This window comes from Sorex fumeus, unplaced genomic scaffold, assembly GCF_029834395.1.
Source record: "Sorex fumeus unplaced genomic scaffold, SorFum_2.1 ptg000063l, whole genome shotgun sequence".
NCBI classification, from domain to species: domain Eukaryota; kingdom Metazoa; phylum Chordata; class Mammalia; order Eulipotyphla; family Soricidae; genus Sorex; species Sorex fumeus.
The window spans coordinates 76,068,980-76,084,880 of NW_026606120.1; the positions used below are offsets into that span (position 1 = coordinate 76,068,980).

The following is a 15,901-nucleotide window of genomic DNA, read 5'->3' on the forward strand; positions in this document are numbered from 1 at the left end:
TCTCAGGCAGATGCAGGCCAAAGAGTCCGGGCAAGGCTAAGAAAGTCCTCAAGAGGAATTTTGGGTCACGGAGCCACACTGCCTGGGTTTTTGCTGTTTGGGGTTTTTGGTTGTTGTTTGTTTAGGTTTTGTTTTTGGGTCACACTGGCAATACTCAGGGGTTACTCCTGGCTCTGCACTCAGGGATCACTCCTGTCGGTGCTCAGGAGAGCATATGGAATGCTGGGGATTGAATTCAGGTCTGCAGCACGCATGACAAGCGCCTTACCCACTGTACTAGTGCCCCAGACCCCATTTTCCTTTTTTTTTTCTTTTTGGGTCACACCCGGCTATGCACAGGGGTTATTCCTGGCTCATGCACTCAGGAATTACTCCTGGCGGTGCTCGGGGGACCACATGGGATGCTGGGAATCGAACCCGGGTCGGCTGCGTGCAAGGCAAACACCCTACCTGCTGTGCTATCGCTCCAGCCCCTCCTTTTTTTTTTTTAAGAGTTTCTCTTTATGTTGTACTGAAATAGTGACAAAATGCCTGTTTGAAGTTTCTTTATTTTCAAGTGCAGTATCTTATAGGGAAAAGTATTTTGAAAGTTTCTAGGTTAAAAATGTAGATCATTAAAGTGGCAGAGAGCAGTTTTTCAAGGTAGCTCTGTGAGAGGGGTTTGAATCAAGTATTTCATTTGGTTTCTTATTCTTAAATCATATGTTGATTCTGGTGTGTACCTGCTGTGGCTCACACTTAGGTTAATTAACACAAATTACAATGTTCGCATCAGTGTGTTAAACCTAGACAAGAGTCTTTTTTTTTGTTTTGCTTTGTTTTGTTTTTGTGGGGTCCATGCTCAGCAGTGCTCAGGTAGCTCCTGACTCTGCACTCAGGAATCACTCCTGGCAGACTTGGTGGACCGTATGGGATGCTGGGAATTAAACCTGGCTTGGCAAGGGAAAGAGTCTTAGATTTCAACTGAGACATGCTTTTTCTAATGATCTAAAATATGAGTAAAACTGTCCTTCACAGATGTCTATCACCATCTGAGCAGCACCAGAGATAGTTAATGACATTGTTCATGTACTTGCCATAAAAGTCTTTGATTCCTTTGCACAACCAAAAAAATGTTTGGCAAAACTTTGAAAAACTGCTGAGGCTTATTTTAATTAGCATCTAATATATCCTCAGTTTTCCTCATCCCCCTCTCTTCCTTCAGTTTTTTTGTCAAACCCAGAAGTACTGAGGACTTACTCCTTGCTCTGTACTCCTGGTAGTGCTGGTGAACCACATGTGGTGCCAGGGTTCAAAATGGGATTAGCCTTGTACAAGGCAAATGCCCTACTCTCTCTCTCTCCCTCAGCTGTACTTTCACTTTTTATTTTTTGAGGAAAGAAGGGTTATCTATAATTCTGTATATTGGATGAAGAATTCCTTACCTGGGGCCAGAGAGATGGTATAATGGGTAGGGGGCTGCCTTGCATGCAGCATTTGTGGGTTTTATCCTGGAATCCCATATAATCCCCCGACGACCACCAGGAATGATCCCTAACCCCTGAGCAGTGCTGGGTGTGGACCCCCCCCCCCCAAAAAAAAAGAAAGAAAATTTTTTCAATCCACAGCATCCTGCTCACTGGAAATTTATCTAAATACAAATAATCAGTCTATGTGCAGGCTTCTTTGATCAGAAGCCGAGCATGGAACCCAGTAGTCTGTTTGTACAAAGTGGTTCTAAGGCCTGTTAGTTTGAGAACCACTCAGCTAGAATCAGCTGACAAATGCTGTCACATTCCTCAGTAAGTAAGGATTTGACTCAGAAGCCACTGTGCTAATTAAAAAGACAGGCTGGGGCAAGGGAAAACAGAACAACTATAATACAATTAATTGCCTGTTCCTCCCAAGAACCAGACTCTGGCCTTACATCAAGAGAGGCTTGCTGGGGCTGGAGCAGTAGCACAGTGTCTGCTGGGGAGTGTGTCTGCCTTGCACGCGGCCGAACCGGGTTCGATTCCCAGCATCCCATATGGTCCCTTGAGCACTTGAGCACCGCCAGGAGTGATTCCTGAGTGCAGAGCCAGGAGTAACCCCTGAGCATCGCTGGGGGTGACCCAAAAAGAAAAAAAAAAAAAGAGAGAGAGAGAGGCTTGCTGTGATATTCAGCTTGCTCATGGGCGTTAAGAATGTTGAGCCCAAATGGTAACTTCCTACACCACCCCCCTTTGTCCCCGTATTAGAGGTGTTGGTCAGTGTGATTAAGTCTTTTCAAGTGTTTCAGGTATTTTGCAACATGCATAGCCACTGTGTCATATTGTTCCAATGAAGGAATAACCTGGAGCTCCAGTATGCTCACTGCCAGTGCATTATTGTAATTTTATTAAATCATTTATTATTTAATGAGTACCTATTTTTCTGGTTTATTTTTTAAATTATTGTTGCCCCCCCCCCCCCAAGCAGTACTCCAAAGAAGACCTGGAGGCTCCTTTTAACTTTTCCCTTTTTTTGGGGGGGGGGTTTGTTTTGTGGCTACCCAATAGTGCTCAGGGCTTGCTCCTGGCTCTGTGCTCATGGATCACTTCTGGGGGTGGAGGGGGGGTCATATAGAATGCTGGGGAACAAACCCAGGTCAGTTGTGTGTAAGGCAAGGACCTTACCAACTGTAGTATCTTTCTGGTCTCTCCTTTTGGCAATTCTTGGCCAATAAGATTTGTAGTTCAATGCTCGGGCCTAAAAATGCAGTGTTCCAAGGGCTCAGGAGAGTACCCACCAGCCTGATGGTGCATGGGAGCCTCTTGGGCTGCGCTCAGTGATGTTTAGGGGAACCCATGGTGCTGGGGATTGGACTGGGGGACCAGTCATAAGCAGGACACGAGCCCTAACCCCTACGGCCTAGTATCTACTTTTTGTGAGGCATAAGATGAATAAGACATAGTCCCTGTTCATGGAATGTATTGTTTCATTATATCAGGAAATACCCCCAAAGATCCTGCCTGTAGAAATGTGCTTGTCTAAGTGAGTTCAAGCTGCTGCCCACAGGCTGCTGTAAACTTAGCCTTAAGTTCAGTGCCCAGCTTTTTGTAGCATCATGTGGAACTTAATTCCTTTCCCCACTTTTAAACCAGCCTTTCAGTTTATTGCTGGGGTTTCACTGAGTTGTAGAAAAGATGTTTTGTAACCTCCTAAGTATTTGACTTCCTCATTTAGTCCATTCTTGGAGAAATGACGAATAAAGACTGACAAATGGATTCCTTTAAGTGAAATTGTTATTTAAATTGTTAATTTTATAATAGCACTGTACTGTCCTCCTGTTGTTCATCGATTTGCTAGAGCAGGCCCAGTAACGTCTCCATTGTGAGACTTGTTACTGTGTTTGGCTTATCAAATATGTCATGGGTAGCTTGCCAGGCTTTGCCCTGCGGGCAAGATACTCTTGGTAGCTTGTCGGGCTCTCCGAGAGGGGCAGAGAAATCGAACCCAGGTCGGCCAGGTCGACTGTGCAAGGCAAACACCCTACCCACTGTGCTATTGCTCCGGCCCTAATAGCTTAAAAAAAAGGATACCAGACTAGAAAGAACCACTTAGATGTTGGAATGTTTTTATGGATTTTGAAATTCTGTGATAAGTCTAGACTGAAATGCTCATTGTGGTTAAGCAGCTCTAAACATCTTTAGAACCTCCATGTCAGGACACGGTTCCTCCCTCTTTTATTTTTTATTCTTTATTTATTTTGGGTTTGGGGCCACGCCTGGCAGTGCTCAGAGCTTACTTTTGGCGCTGAACTCAGGGGTCACTCCTGGTGGGGCTCGGGGGACCATTATGTGGTGGCAGGGATTGAACCAGGGTTAGCCATATGCAAGGCGGGCACTTTCCCTGCTGTGCTATCTCTCCGGCCGCTGTGGAAGTATTTTTGAAGTTGAGGCCATGACTGTGAGAGGTTCTCCCTCTGCTTTGACTGTCAGCACCTCCTCAGTGCTGCCACCTTCACCACAGCGCAGGAGTCCTGGCAAGAACCACTCAGTGACATTCTTCTCAGCGTCCAGGCAGTGCTTTCCCTCTCTTGCCACTAACTCTGCCAGGTCCCTTTCAGCTGCTCTTGCATGCTGGTGCTGGAGCAGCAGTGTTGGGTGTCACTGTTGTGGCTAGAGTCATGGCTTCACAGGAGAAATGCTTTTGCACATCTGAGCATGCTTTAAATGATGCAAAAGATAGGAAACTTTAGACCCCCACATCTCAGCAACTTGGATTTTTCTTTCTTACTCCTTAAAAAAAAGAAAAATTTGGTTTTGTTTTAGGACCACACCCAGCAGTGCTCAGGGATTACTGCTGGTTCTGCACTCAGGAATTACTCCTGGCGGTGCTCGAGGGAATTTATGGGATGTGGGGATAGAATCTGGGTCAGCCATGTTCAAGGCAAACACCTGACCCATTGTACTATCTCTCCAGCCCCCAACTTGGGTTTTTCTTGAGATTTTCTTTCATTCCTGAACTGATACATCTTGCAAATGGCCTGAAACACTGTTAATTACAAACACTTCTTTTAAATGTGATTTGGTAAATGTGATCAATGGCTTGCAATAATGAGTTAGAAAATGGCCAAATCAGAACATGGTTCTCAGTATAGAGGTTGTGATTGGGGAGGTCTGGAAATGGGGAAAGTAAAAATTGGTTGATTATTTGTATGATTTAGGCTGATTAGAAATTCGGCATAGCCATTTCTTATCCAAAGCACTTAAAATGACTTGTTAATGATTATCCTTTTCTCAGTCTTCTTGCTTATGAAGAGCTGTAAGAGCTGGAGAGATTTCTCTGCATCTTTTTACCATAAACACCATAACATAAGAGAACGTAAAGAAGACTGGAAAAGTAATGGTTAATGGCATGCAGTTCCCTGCCTTCCTTTCCTTCTGCATTTTCCATCCATCTGCTTTCTTTTCTTTCCCATCTGCCATCTCCTTTGGGGCGTGGGTGAATCTTCAGATTACAAAATTAAATCTCTTTCTCAATGTAGGCGGAAATGAAATGTTGGCTCTTGGTGATTATAATGTAGCTTGAACTCTGTGTGATGCTTCCATTGAGGTGCAGACATGGAACTGTTGAAGCAGTGGCGTTTCCCTCTATCAGGGTGTGGCTATAGTATTTTGAATAGGGGAGAGGAAACCAGTGCATAGTGAGTAAGAACTTTAGAGGGATGTAAATAAAGTTATTGTGAGGAGTCCAGATTAGGATTGAGATTTTAGAAAACATAGTTTTGGATTTTGTTTTGAAGGTCCTCACAGTTGGGGGTTCTGATCATTCTAGTTTCCCTGTTAAGCACATTTTATCCTTTCAGTGATAGGATTCTTAAATATGAATAGTAGAATTGGTCACTAGAATATGATTGCAATTTTCTGTTTAAAGTCAATTCTAATGGGATTCTTATTCCCCAAGAGCCCCAGATACAGAGTTTGGTGTTGTCTGGTACTGAACTTTGCTATTGCATCGGTGGTCCCTTGTAGAATATATGTGTTTATACCACGTCTGATATTCTGGGTTTACTTCAGAAGGGCATGTGCACTGTTGAAGGAAGTAGGGCAGAGTTTTGTGAGTAGCAGTTTTGCTGGTTTTCCTGAAAGATGTGCCAAAAGTAAGTTGAAAGCTGTTCTCAGTTGAAGCTTCAAAACAAGTTGCCTGGGGGCTTGGAGTCTTTGGCTTTGATTTTAAGTAGAAACCAGAAAGAGCCCCGGGAGGGTAGGGAAAGTGTCTGAGCAGGGAGCTCTCCCTGAGCAAGGATCCTGGCAGCCAGTGGCAATGCCCCTTAGACTTTTCTAAGTCCCAGACAGTATTTCTTTGTCCTCTCTTGTACCCATTGTCTGCCCCCCCCCTTTTTAAATGTAGGAATACTGCTATTTATTCAGCCACTCATTTAGCTGACTAAAACAGGCTTGAACTCCAACAACCTGCCCCTTTTTGATTTGATCCGAGTTGATCCTATTTCCAGAATTCCTGTCCCAAAATAATTGCTTTCACTTTTTTGTTTTAGACTTTTAGGTTTATCACATGCTTTATACATACCTTCCTCAGTTTACAGTAGGGTGATATCCTGATAAGTTGAAGGTAATTTCAGTCAAAAATGCACTCAGAGCCTGGGAAATAGCTCAAGTGGTGGAGCACTTGCCAGGATCTGCTGGATTCTGGGTTCAGTCTCACGCACCATGTGGCCCCTGTGCACTACCAGGCCAGGCCTGCGTTGCTGGGTCCACCGCTCCACTTGCTGTAGCTTCTACTGAAAAAATGCTTTTTTCGGTTTTGTTTTGTTTTGTTGTTTTGGGCCATACCCAGAGATGCTCAGGGGTCACTCTGGCTGTGTCCTCAGGAATTACTCCTGTCAGTGCGAAGGGGACCATATTTGCTGCTGGGGATCGAACCTGGGTTGACTATATGCAAGGCAAACACCCTACCACTGTCTGCTGTCTGATCACTCTGGCCCCACAAAACCTATTTTTTAATAAAGTACTGAATAGTTCAAATAGCCATTCAATAATTACTGAAAGTGAAAATTTATCTATAGAATATTGGCTGTGAAAGTGTTTTAGTTTTCTTGTGGTGCCGGGGATCAATCCCCCAGAGCTTTACAGGCAAGATGTGCTTCATAGCCAGGTCATACACACCTTCCCACACACCTCCCTCAGCCACTCCCCACCCAACCTTAATTCTACAGTATTGATTATTTATCCTCTTTTTTGTTTGTTTAGGGAGGCCACACCCAGCAGTTCTCAGGGCTTACTCTTGCCTCTGTGCTCAGGTATCACTACTGGCAGGCTTGGAGGACCTTACAGGGTGCCAGGGATCAGGTGTGGGGCAGTTACATGCAAGGCAGCAAGCTTCCTCCCCACTGTATATCACTCTGACCCTGATTATTTATACTCTTGATCACTTGGTTTGCTGGGAGCTGCTCATTGCCTCTGCCCAGTGACATGATGGAGTATTGTTGGGACTATAAAGTTGCTGGATCATAAATTGCTGGCCCAGTAAAAGATCACAACTTAAAGTATTGTCTTTGTGAACACATCACTTTTGACTGTGTAAACTTTGTACTGTCATAACATTGGAAAAACCCTAAGTCAGACCTTTCTATGTCAGGAATCATCTGTACTTCTTTCCCCACTTTATTGTCTTTGGTCCATGACAATCAAGACATGTAGGTTTCATGTTGTATTTTTTGGATAAGCAAGGTTGAAAAGAATAGCCTGAAGTTTGGAATAAAAATGATAGAGAGGTTCTCCAGACTTTTGTGTCTAGTTTTGATTTTGAAGACAGATGGTCTGAATTACTTTTAGTATTGGGTCAAACAAGAAGAGTGTGGATGTTAAAGTTGGGGAGATGAAGCAGTGGAGAGCTTTCCCTTCAACTTTTTTAGGGCCGCTTCTCTTTTCTCATGAGAGTAATTTCTGGGAATTGTAGAATGAGAGGTCAGGGAATGCAGACCTACATCTGAGAAAGTCCCACTCCTTCATTTCATTGTATAAACTGTGATGGTGGAAATCATTTAAAATCTAAACAGTCAAACCAGCTTGCAAAGTTCTATTCTATGTAAGCTTATCATATTCTTTGGTTTAGATTTAGATCAGAGGTCCCTAAGTTTATTTGGCCTGCTGCCCCTTTTACAGGAAAAATCAAAATCAGCCTTTTCCTCCCTTGAAATCTATGTGAAAAACAGAAAGTGCCCCCCAACTGCACTAGAGGCTACATCTGTATTCCCCACCTTTGGGGGAATCATCCTCAGTGAGAAACACAGTTGTTGTCTTAACTGTGTTCTCAAGAATCTTTAGCATTAAGCCTACAGACTTTTTATTTGTTGTTGTTGTTATCTTTGGCTGACCACACCCAGTGATGCTCAGGGGCTACTCCCAGCTCTGTGCTCAGGGCACCGTGTGGGGTGCTGAAATCCAGCTCAGGCCTCCCATATGCAAAGCTTTTGCCCCAGCACAACCATCTCTCTGACCCAGCACTTTTTAATATTTCTAGGTTCCTAGTCAGCAAATAGGATGTTTTAATTTTTTTTTTGTAACATTTTTTGGGTCGCAGCCAGCGATGCTCCTGGCTCTTCACTCAGGAATTACTCCAGGTAATGCTCAGTGTGCCATATGTGATGCTGGGGATCGAACCTGAGTCAGCTGCGTTCAAGGCAAATGCCCTATCTGCTCTGGCCCCTTGATATGTTTTAATCTTTTGTCTTTGTGAGTATAGTGAAGCCCATTCCTTCCTCTCTTCTTTGCTTCTCATTGTTTGAGAAAAAGGAATACTCTTTAAACCCCATGGTCTGAAATGCTCTCTGTAGTGCCCATGCTGAAACTTTTCATGTTCTGAAAATTTGGGGAAGATGATGGCAAGGGATTGGGCCACATCTGGCAGTTGGGCCACACCTGGCAGTGCTCAGGGGTTAGTCCTGGCTCTGTGCTCACAAGTGACCCCAGGTGGTACTCAGGGGACCATACGGGGTGCCAGGGATTCAGACCTTGGTCGGGCCATTGCAGCCAAGTGACTTACCTGTGCTATCTCTCTGATCCCATCATGTTCTAAATTTTTTAAAGCATGAAAATTAGGAACCTTAGATTATCTGGAGATGCCTCATGGGCCTTTCTGCAAGTCATGCTGTATTTAAAACTGTGATGAAGTTACAGTTTTTTGTTTGTTTTTGCCTGGAAAGGGCATCTCCATCTTTCACACTCTCACTTGAAGAAAATTCAAGTTTGTAGCTCCTGAAAATTTAATGATAAAAACGTCTACAGACCTGCCATGTGTTTTGCTCAAAAGGGAGAAACGCCTGAACACCTCTTCATTTTCAGGTGTGTTTCCTGCTACTTTCTGGCTCATTCGGAAATATTGGAGAAAAAAAATGACTTCCACCAGTAACAGCTTTATACAAGTCACCATCATTTAATGTTTTTTTTTTTATTTCTAAAAACCATTTTCCCGGGTGCTTTCCTGGGGCATTTATGCTTTCTTCATCTCCTCTTTTCTTTGTTTATTTTTTCCACCCTCCTTCCTTATTCTTGTCTTCTTTTTTTTTCTTTCCTTCTTTTGGGGTATGTCTTCTCTTTTGGTGATCTTTCATCTTTATTTTCTGAACTTATCTCCTGGTTCCTCTTTCCCTGCATGCCACTAACTATTTTCATTAGATATTAATTGATTTGTGAATTCAGGCTGAATTGCATCATCAGCAGATGGCGGATCCAGACCTGTTGGAAGAGTCTTCCTCCCTCTTGGAGCCAAGTGAGATGGGAAGAGGCGCGCCTTTAAGACTCGGGTATGTGCTACGTCACTTCTTCCGTACTCCCGTGGGGCTGTGTTCCTTGTTGCTGTTGCAGAGAGCAAGGGAGGCTGGGCATTGGCTCGCTTCCAGGAAGCACTCGACCCTAAACCGGCAACACTTTCCTCCCTTACTTTGAAGTTGGTTTCTGCGTTGTGCTAGGAGACTTTAGCAGCCCTCTGGCTCAACAGCATTTTTCGTCTTTGCCTCTCACTCTCCCTTCATGTCTTCAAGCCTTCCAGTCCACAGTGTGGAATAGCCTTCCCGATTTGGCTCTTTTCCCTACAGCTTCGTGGCTGGTGTGATTAACCGAGAGCGCATCCCTACTTTTGAGCGGATGCTCTGGCGGGTGTGCCGCGGGAATGTGTTCCTGCGACAAGCTGAGATCGAGAACCCCCTGGAGGATCCCGTGACTGTAAGACAAGGAAATTGTGTCCTCTGGTGTAGCTGTTAGAAGGGGAGCCCAGAGCAGCAACATAGCCTGGTTCCCCCCTCCCAGCAGGGAGTCTGGATGTCTTCTGCTTTAATCCAAGAGTTTGCTTCCCTTCTTGTTATTGTGAGCACTTGGCAGTGCTGAGGGACCTCCAGGACCTTTCCTGGTGGTGCCACAGGGGATTGAACCCAAGACCTCACACATGTGAGGCATGTGCTCTACTCCTTGAGCCGTGTTCCCTGACCCCCTCTTTAAAAAATTTTTTTTGTTGTTTCGGGGCCCATATGAGGTGCTCGGGACCCAACCTGGGTTGGCCATGTACTACGTAAAAACACCCTACCCGCTATACTACCACTCCACCCCCGAAACTTGAGCTTTATATGTTTTTTTGTTACTTAGCTACAACCAAAAGAAAAGTGAGTTTTAGCTCGATTAACTGGAATTTGTTTTGGGGGCTATACCCAGCAGTGCCCAGAGGCTGCTCTGAACTCTGCACTCAGGGTTTGCTCCGGGTGGTGCTTGGAGGACTGTGCAGTGCTGGGATCAAACCTGAGCCTCTGGTGTGCAAAGCCTAGCCCTTTAAGCTGTCTCTCCAGCCGGAAGTTCTGGAGTAGGGGGATATCGGGAAGGATGGGATTCACCTTGCATCCCATTGATTCCTGTTTGAATCCCCAGCACCTCATATGTTCCCCTGAACACTGCCAGGTGCGGCTCCAACACCACCCCAACCCCACCCAGAAAACAAAGAAAACAGTTTGAAGATAGTAAGAAGTATAAGCACAGAGTTAACATACCCTTAAAAGAATTCTTATTTAGGGTCTGGAGTAGCAGATAGGGCACTTTCCTTGCACGAGGCCAACTGGGGTTGGACCCCCAGCACCTCATATGATCCCCTGAACTGCTGGGAGTGATCCCTGAGTGTAGAGCCAGGAGTAAATCCTGAGTACCGCCTGGTATAGCTTCAACCCCCCTTCCCCCAAAGAATAGATTCTTTATCTTGTCAGGAATAAAGACTGCTGATAATGTTTCTTCTGCAGTGAAGTCTGAACTTTGGGGATTTGGTTTGGGATCTAGGGTGACTACGTGCACAAGTCTGTGTTCATCATATTCTTCCAAGGTGATCAACTGAAAAACAGAGTCAAGAAGATCTGTGAAGGGTAAGAGTACTCACCTCCTAAAGGCAGAGCATAGCAGCACCCACAGTTTTCTCTTGGTGGGGAAAAAAGGATTCAGGCTTAGGAATTTGACTCTGTTCTGGGACGAGTATTCACTGTGTTCCATAGGCACTGGGCCCCTTAAACTTTTCTAAAACTATTCTCATAAGATCTTTTTTTCTTAATGTCATTTTTATAATAATATGTAATGTAATTTCCATTACTCTCCCAGCTGCTGCTCCCCACCTCAATTGAATGTTCTGTCTGTAGGTCATTTCCGGTAAACTGTGAAAATTGCGTAATGCATCATTCTGAGCCTACTGTGCCTCATTCCTGCTAGTGTAGGATGACATCTGAGAACCTTTCAGTGAAGGAGGTGATGATCTGCAGGTGATCCTCAGGCTCTGTCTGCACTTTCCAGGTTCCGCGCCTCACTCTATCCCTGTCCCGAGACACCACAGGAGAGGAAAGAAATGGCTTCCGGAGTTAACACCAGGATTGACGACCTCCAAATGGTATACAGAGGAGAGAATTTAGTTTTTATCAAATATTGGCCTAGGAGACTTCTTCCTTGAACTAATTTACTGGGCACCTGCAGCAGCTTAGGTTGCCAAGAAAGAAATATCCATGGAAATATTTCATGATATGGTTCATGAAATATTTCTCTTAAGGTTCTGGAGAGATTAAAAATGACATTAATTGGGGGGCTGGAGTGAACAGTGGGTAGGGTGTTTGCCCTGAGATTTTTTTTGTAATATAAGAAAGTATGTTTAGTTAAGAAAGTCTCTAAAATCCATTCTGCACTCTCAGACCCACATACATATTCTATTCAATAGCTATAGTTTTCCCTCAGTGAACCAAAGTATTTTGGATATAATTTATATATATATGTATATATATCCAGGTGACATTGGTTCACAATACTGTATGTTTTTATGAGTACAGAGTTGATAGTCAGTGAAGCCATCCCACATCTCCTACTAAAATACCAATACCCCCAGCGCAGCATTGATCCTCAGCAGCCACTGTTAACTAGTCAGCGTGTATCATGGTCACCTCATGGCTCCACCCCACAGAGAAATACAACACCGATGGGGCTCTCATACCCAGATTGCAGTATGTTGAAGAATGTGATGACTCACGCCTTGAAACATTAGTCAGTAATCCCAAAGGCACTCCTTTCAGCAGGAGCTGGATTGTCAGAGATACATCATTACTCCCATTTCAGACTCCCTTCCAGTCTTCTCCTCTGATCTCTGTTGAGTATGACCCACTGCCTTGATCTCTAGTGACTTCTTAGAGATATGTATATCTACTTATTTATTTATTTATTTATTTATTTATTTGGTTTTTGGCCTACACCTGGTGTTGCTCAGGGCTTATTCCTGACCCTGCACCAGGGATCACTCCTGGCGAGCTCTGAAGATCATAATATGGGGTGCCAGGGATCGAACCCTAGTCAGGTTGCATGCAAGGCAAGCACCCTGCCTCCTGGATGGGTTGCTCCAGCCTGTTTATCTTTTTAAACAAGAAGTAAATTTCTTAGAACTGCTGGTGAGTGATAGGCATAGAACAGTGGCTCAGGGGCTGTCTTATCTTTCTTCCCTAACTTATGAACAAATTTTAAAATGCATGGACAATAATCGTTATAAAAACCAGAAGTTGTCTTTTAAAACACCCATCTATATGAACTGACTTTTAAATAGAATTAAATAACAAGGAAGGTAGGGTGTGAGGGATAGGGTGGAGAGTGAGATGGAGAAAGAAAGAAGCAAGTAGAACATTGCCTGCAGGTTTGTTCCAGAAATTTTAAGAGTAATTATGAATAATAATTGTCAGCAGTCAGAGGAGAGAAAATAGTTTTATTCTTTTATTCTAAAGAAGTAAAGAGGGCCAGGTCAATAGTACAGCGGGTAGAGCTTTTGCGTAGCACACAGCCAACCTGGGTTTGATTCCCAGCACCCGATATGGTCCCCTGAACCCTGTCAGGAGTAATTTCTGAGTTCAGAGACAGGTTCAGAGACAGGACTAAGCCCAGAACACCATTAGGTATGGTGTAAACCCACCCACACACACATACACACACGAAATAGAAGAAGGTTTTTTTTTTTATGTAGGAGTATTGCTGTTTATTCGGCCTTTGTTTAGGCTGATTGAATTGGGCATGAACTCCACCTTACTTTTTTTTTCTTTTTTATAAATTTATTTATTGAATTACTGTGAGAACAGTTACAAAACTTTCGGGTTTAAGTCTCAGTCATACAATGATGAAACACCTGTCCCTTCACCAGTGCCCATTTTCCACCACCAAAAACCCCAGTATACCTCCCATTCCACATCCTCCCCCTACCTGTGGGGCAGATGATTTCCACATTACTCTCTCTCTTTGATTTCATTCAATATTTCAACCCCAGACCCACCATTATGATTTGGGATTTTACCCCAACACTCAGATCTGCCGCAAAGGCAACAGTAGACAGTATGTTTTTTATTGCTGGTTATGAAGAACATATGATGTCGGGCAGCCACAGTTGTGGCCACGCAGTTTTGGAATTCCAAAATTTTAACAATTAAATATGGAGGGATTTCTGCCAAAAACTGCTGGGTTCCAAGATTTGTTTGAGTCTCTGGGTCATGGCCGTTAAGCAGCTTGATCAGTAGCTAGAGAGGCCATTCATGGGCGGCGACTTGGGGTCTCATTGGGGTGGGGAGGAAAGGGCTGGCTCCACCCCCATCCCATGAGGTCCCAGTGTCTCATCATTACGGGCCCAAACCTGACTGTCCAGTGGCCTCTGGAGGATGGTGGCCACCGAGCCTCCAGGGGAAACAGGCCAAGGCATGAAACCTGTTCCCACCTGGGGTCTCCTGGTGCCGGTAACCTATGCAGGAACCAGACACGTTTCTGCCAAAAGCTGCTGGGTTCCAAGATTTGTTTCTGAGTCTCTTGGATCATGGCCGTTAAGCAGCTTGATCAGTACCCAGAGAGACCATTCATGGGCGGCGAATCAGGGTCTTGTTGGGGCCGGGAGGAAAGGGCCAGCTCCACCCCCATCCCATGAGGCCTTGCGTGTCTCATCACTGCGGGCCCAAACGTGACTGTCCAGTGGCCTTTGGAGGATGGTGGCCACCGAGCCACCAGGGCGAACAGGCCAAGGCATGAAACCTATTCCTATCTGGGGTGGCCCGGTGCCGGTAACCTACTGTGGGGACCAGACTCATTTCTGCCAAAAGCTGCTGGGTTCCGAGATTTGTTTCTGAGTCTCTGGGATCATGGCTGTTAAGCAGTTAAATCAGGAACCAGAGAGGCCTTGCCTCCAATTATATAGCTGAGCCAGAGGTGGTTTGTGGATGTGTCTCCCACATACCTAATTTTTGGCCATTTACTTTCTTGGTAAACTTGGCCTCAAGTTGTTGGGATCTTGCCAAAGGCACAGCAGCAATTTTGGGGTATCTAGAAGTCTAAAGGCGCCATCAGGCTGCTGATGCACTCACCTCACAGGTATAGATTGACCGACTGGTAGCACATACCTCCGGGTTTTTTTTTTAATTTTTTGTGTTTGAGGCCACACTCAGTGATGCTCAGGATTTACTCCTTGCTCTGCACTCAGGAATTACTCTTTTTTTTTTATTATTTGCTTTTTGAGTCATACCCAGTGATGCTCAGGGGTTACTCCTGGCTCTGCACTCAGAAATTACTCCTGATGATGCTGGTGGGGGAGGGAGGGGGACCATATGCGATGCCAGGAATTGAACCTGGGTTGCCGTGTACGAGACAAATGCCCTACCTGTTGTGCTATTGCGCTGGCCCCTCAGGAATTATTCTTGGTGGTGCTGGGGGACCATATGGGATGCCAGGGATCGAACCCAGGTCAACCGCATGCAAGGCAAGTGCCTTCCCCACTGTCTTACAACTTCCGCTCCTGAAGAGTTTTCATTTTTGTTTTTGTTTGGTTGTTGGTGGGGTTTGTTTTGTTTTGTTTTTCTTTGTTTGGTCCCCTTTAAATGGAAGGAAGGGGCTTCACTCTCTGCTGCTACTGTAAAAGGTAAAAAGGTAAAGGCCCTCCCGTTGATCGTCGATTTGCTCGAGCGGGCCCAGTAACGTCTCCATTGGAGACTTTGTTGTTACTGTGTCTGGCATATGAATACTCTCGGTAGCTTGCCGGGCTCTCCGAGAGGGGCGGAGGAATCGAACTCGGGTCGGCCATGTTGGCCGCGTGTAAGGCGAACGCCCTGCCCTACCCGCTGTGCTATCGCTCCAGCTCAGCTGCTACTGTAATCTTAACTAATTGGTGATAAACAAGGTAGTAGAATGTGCGGTGGCCTTGCCCCTTTCTACATCATTAGTATGGCCTCTGACATTTGTCTGAGGGAAATTTGTAGTTTTTCCCAAAAATCAGTCCTGAAATCCCACCTCCATGCCTGTCCCCAGGCTCTGAGAGCTACTCCGGCAGTGAGATTAAACCTTACCTGCCCCTGTCTGACACTGCTGTGTGGGAGTGTAAATCCCCCATAAAGGCCGTCCTGTTGACCCACAATGTCTGGGGTCCCGTTCCCCAGCATGGGGTTTATCAGCCTCTAGACAGTGCTGTTCAGCACTCCTCTTTCCCACTCTTCCCTGGTGCTGGCTTTTGTCAGAGATTTTTGCAGCTGGCTCTTCTTAAGAATGAGTCTGTTGTCTTTGTCAGCTCCTAGCCCAATGAGGTCGAGTTCAGTTTTGGGCTCCACCTGGAAAGTCATTGCTTTTCCCATAATCTAGTAAAAGTAAAGGCTGGTGACCTACATTGATGGTGCTGTGGGTTTAAGGTTATAATTATAGGGTGGATTAATCACTTAATAATCACTTAACTTCCCGTTAGTCGGCGATTTGCTCGAGCGGGTGCCAGTAACGTCTCCATTTGTCCCTGTCGCGTGCTAGTGTAGCCCAATGGCATCTGTTCGCTCTGGGAACATGAAGAGCCTCAAACCGATCATTCATGATCTTCACGAAGAAGTCTGACCATCTGGTAGGTGGCGGCCACGCGGTCTTTTGACATCCCGTGGAAT

General features: G+C 45.1%; 1 protein-coding gene across 6 annotated transcripts in view; it reads left to right on the top strand.

Moving 5' to 3' along the window:
- The window catches only part of ATP6V0A1 (ATPase H+ transporting V0 subunit a1), a 72,292-nt gene that overhangs the window by 26,869 nt on the left and 29,522 nt on the right, over positions 1–15,901 (top strand). For 4 of the 6 annotated variants that reach the window (XM_056126586.1, XM_056126588.1, XM_056126590.1 and 1 more), the window contains exons 6-9: positions 9,165–9,268; positions 9,560–9,686; positions 10,779–10,861; positions 11,280–11,373. In XM_056126586.1, coding sequence (XP_055982561.1) covers positions 9,165–9,268; positions 9,560–9,686; positions 10,779–10,861; positions 11,280–11,373 — 408 coding nt within the window. The remainder of the gene's footprint in view (positions 1–9,164; positions 9,269–9,559; positions 9,687–10,778; positions 10,862–11,279; positions 11,374–15,901) is intronic. The other 2 variants (XM_056126587.1, XM_056126589.1) reach the window with 1 other exon arrangement.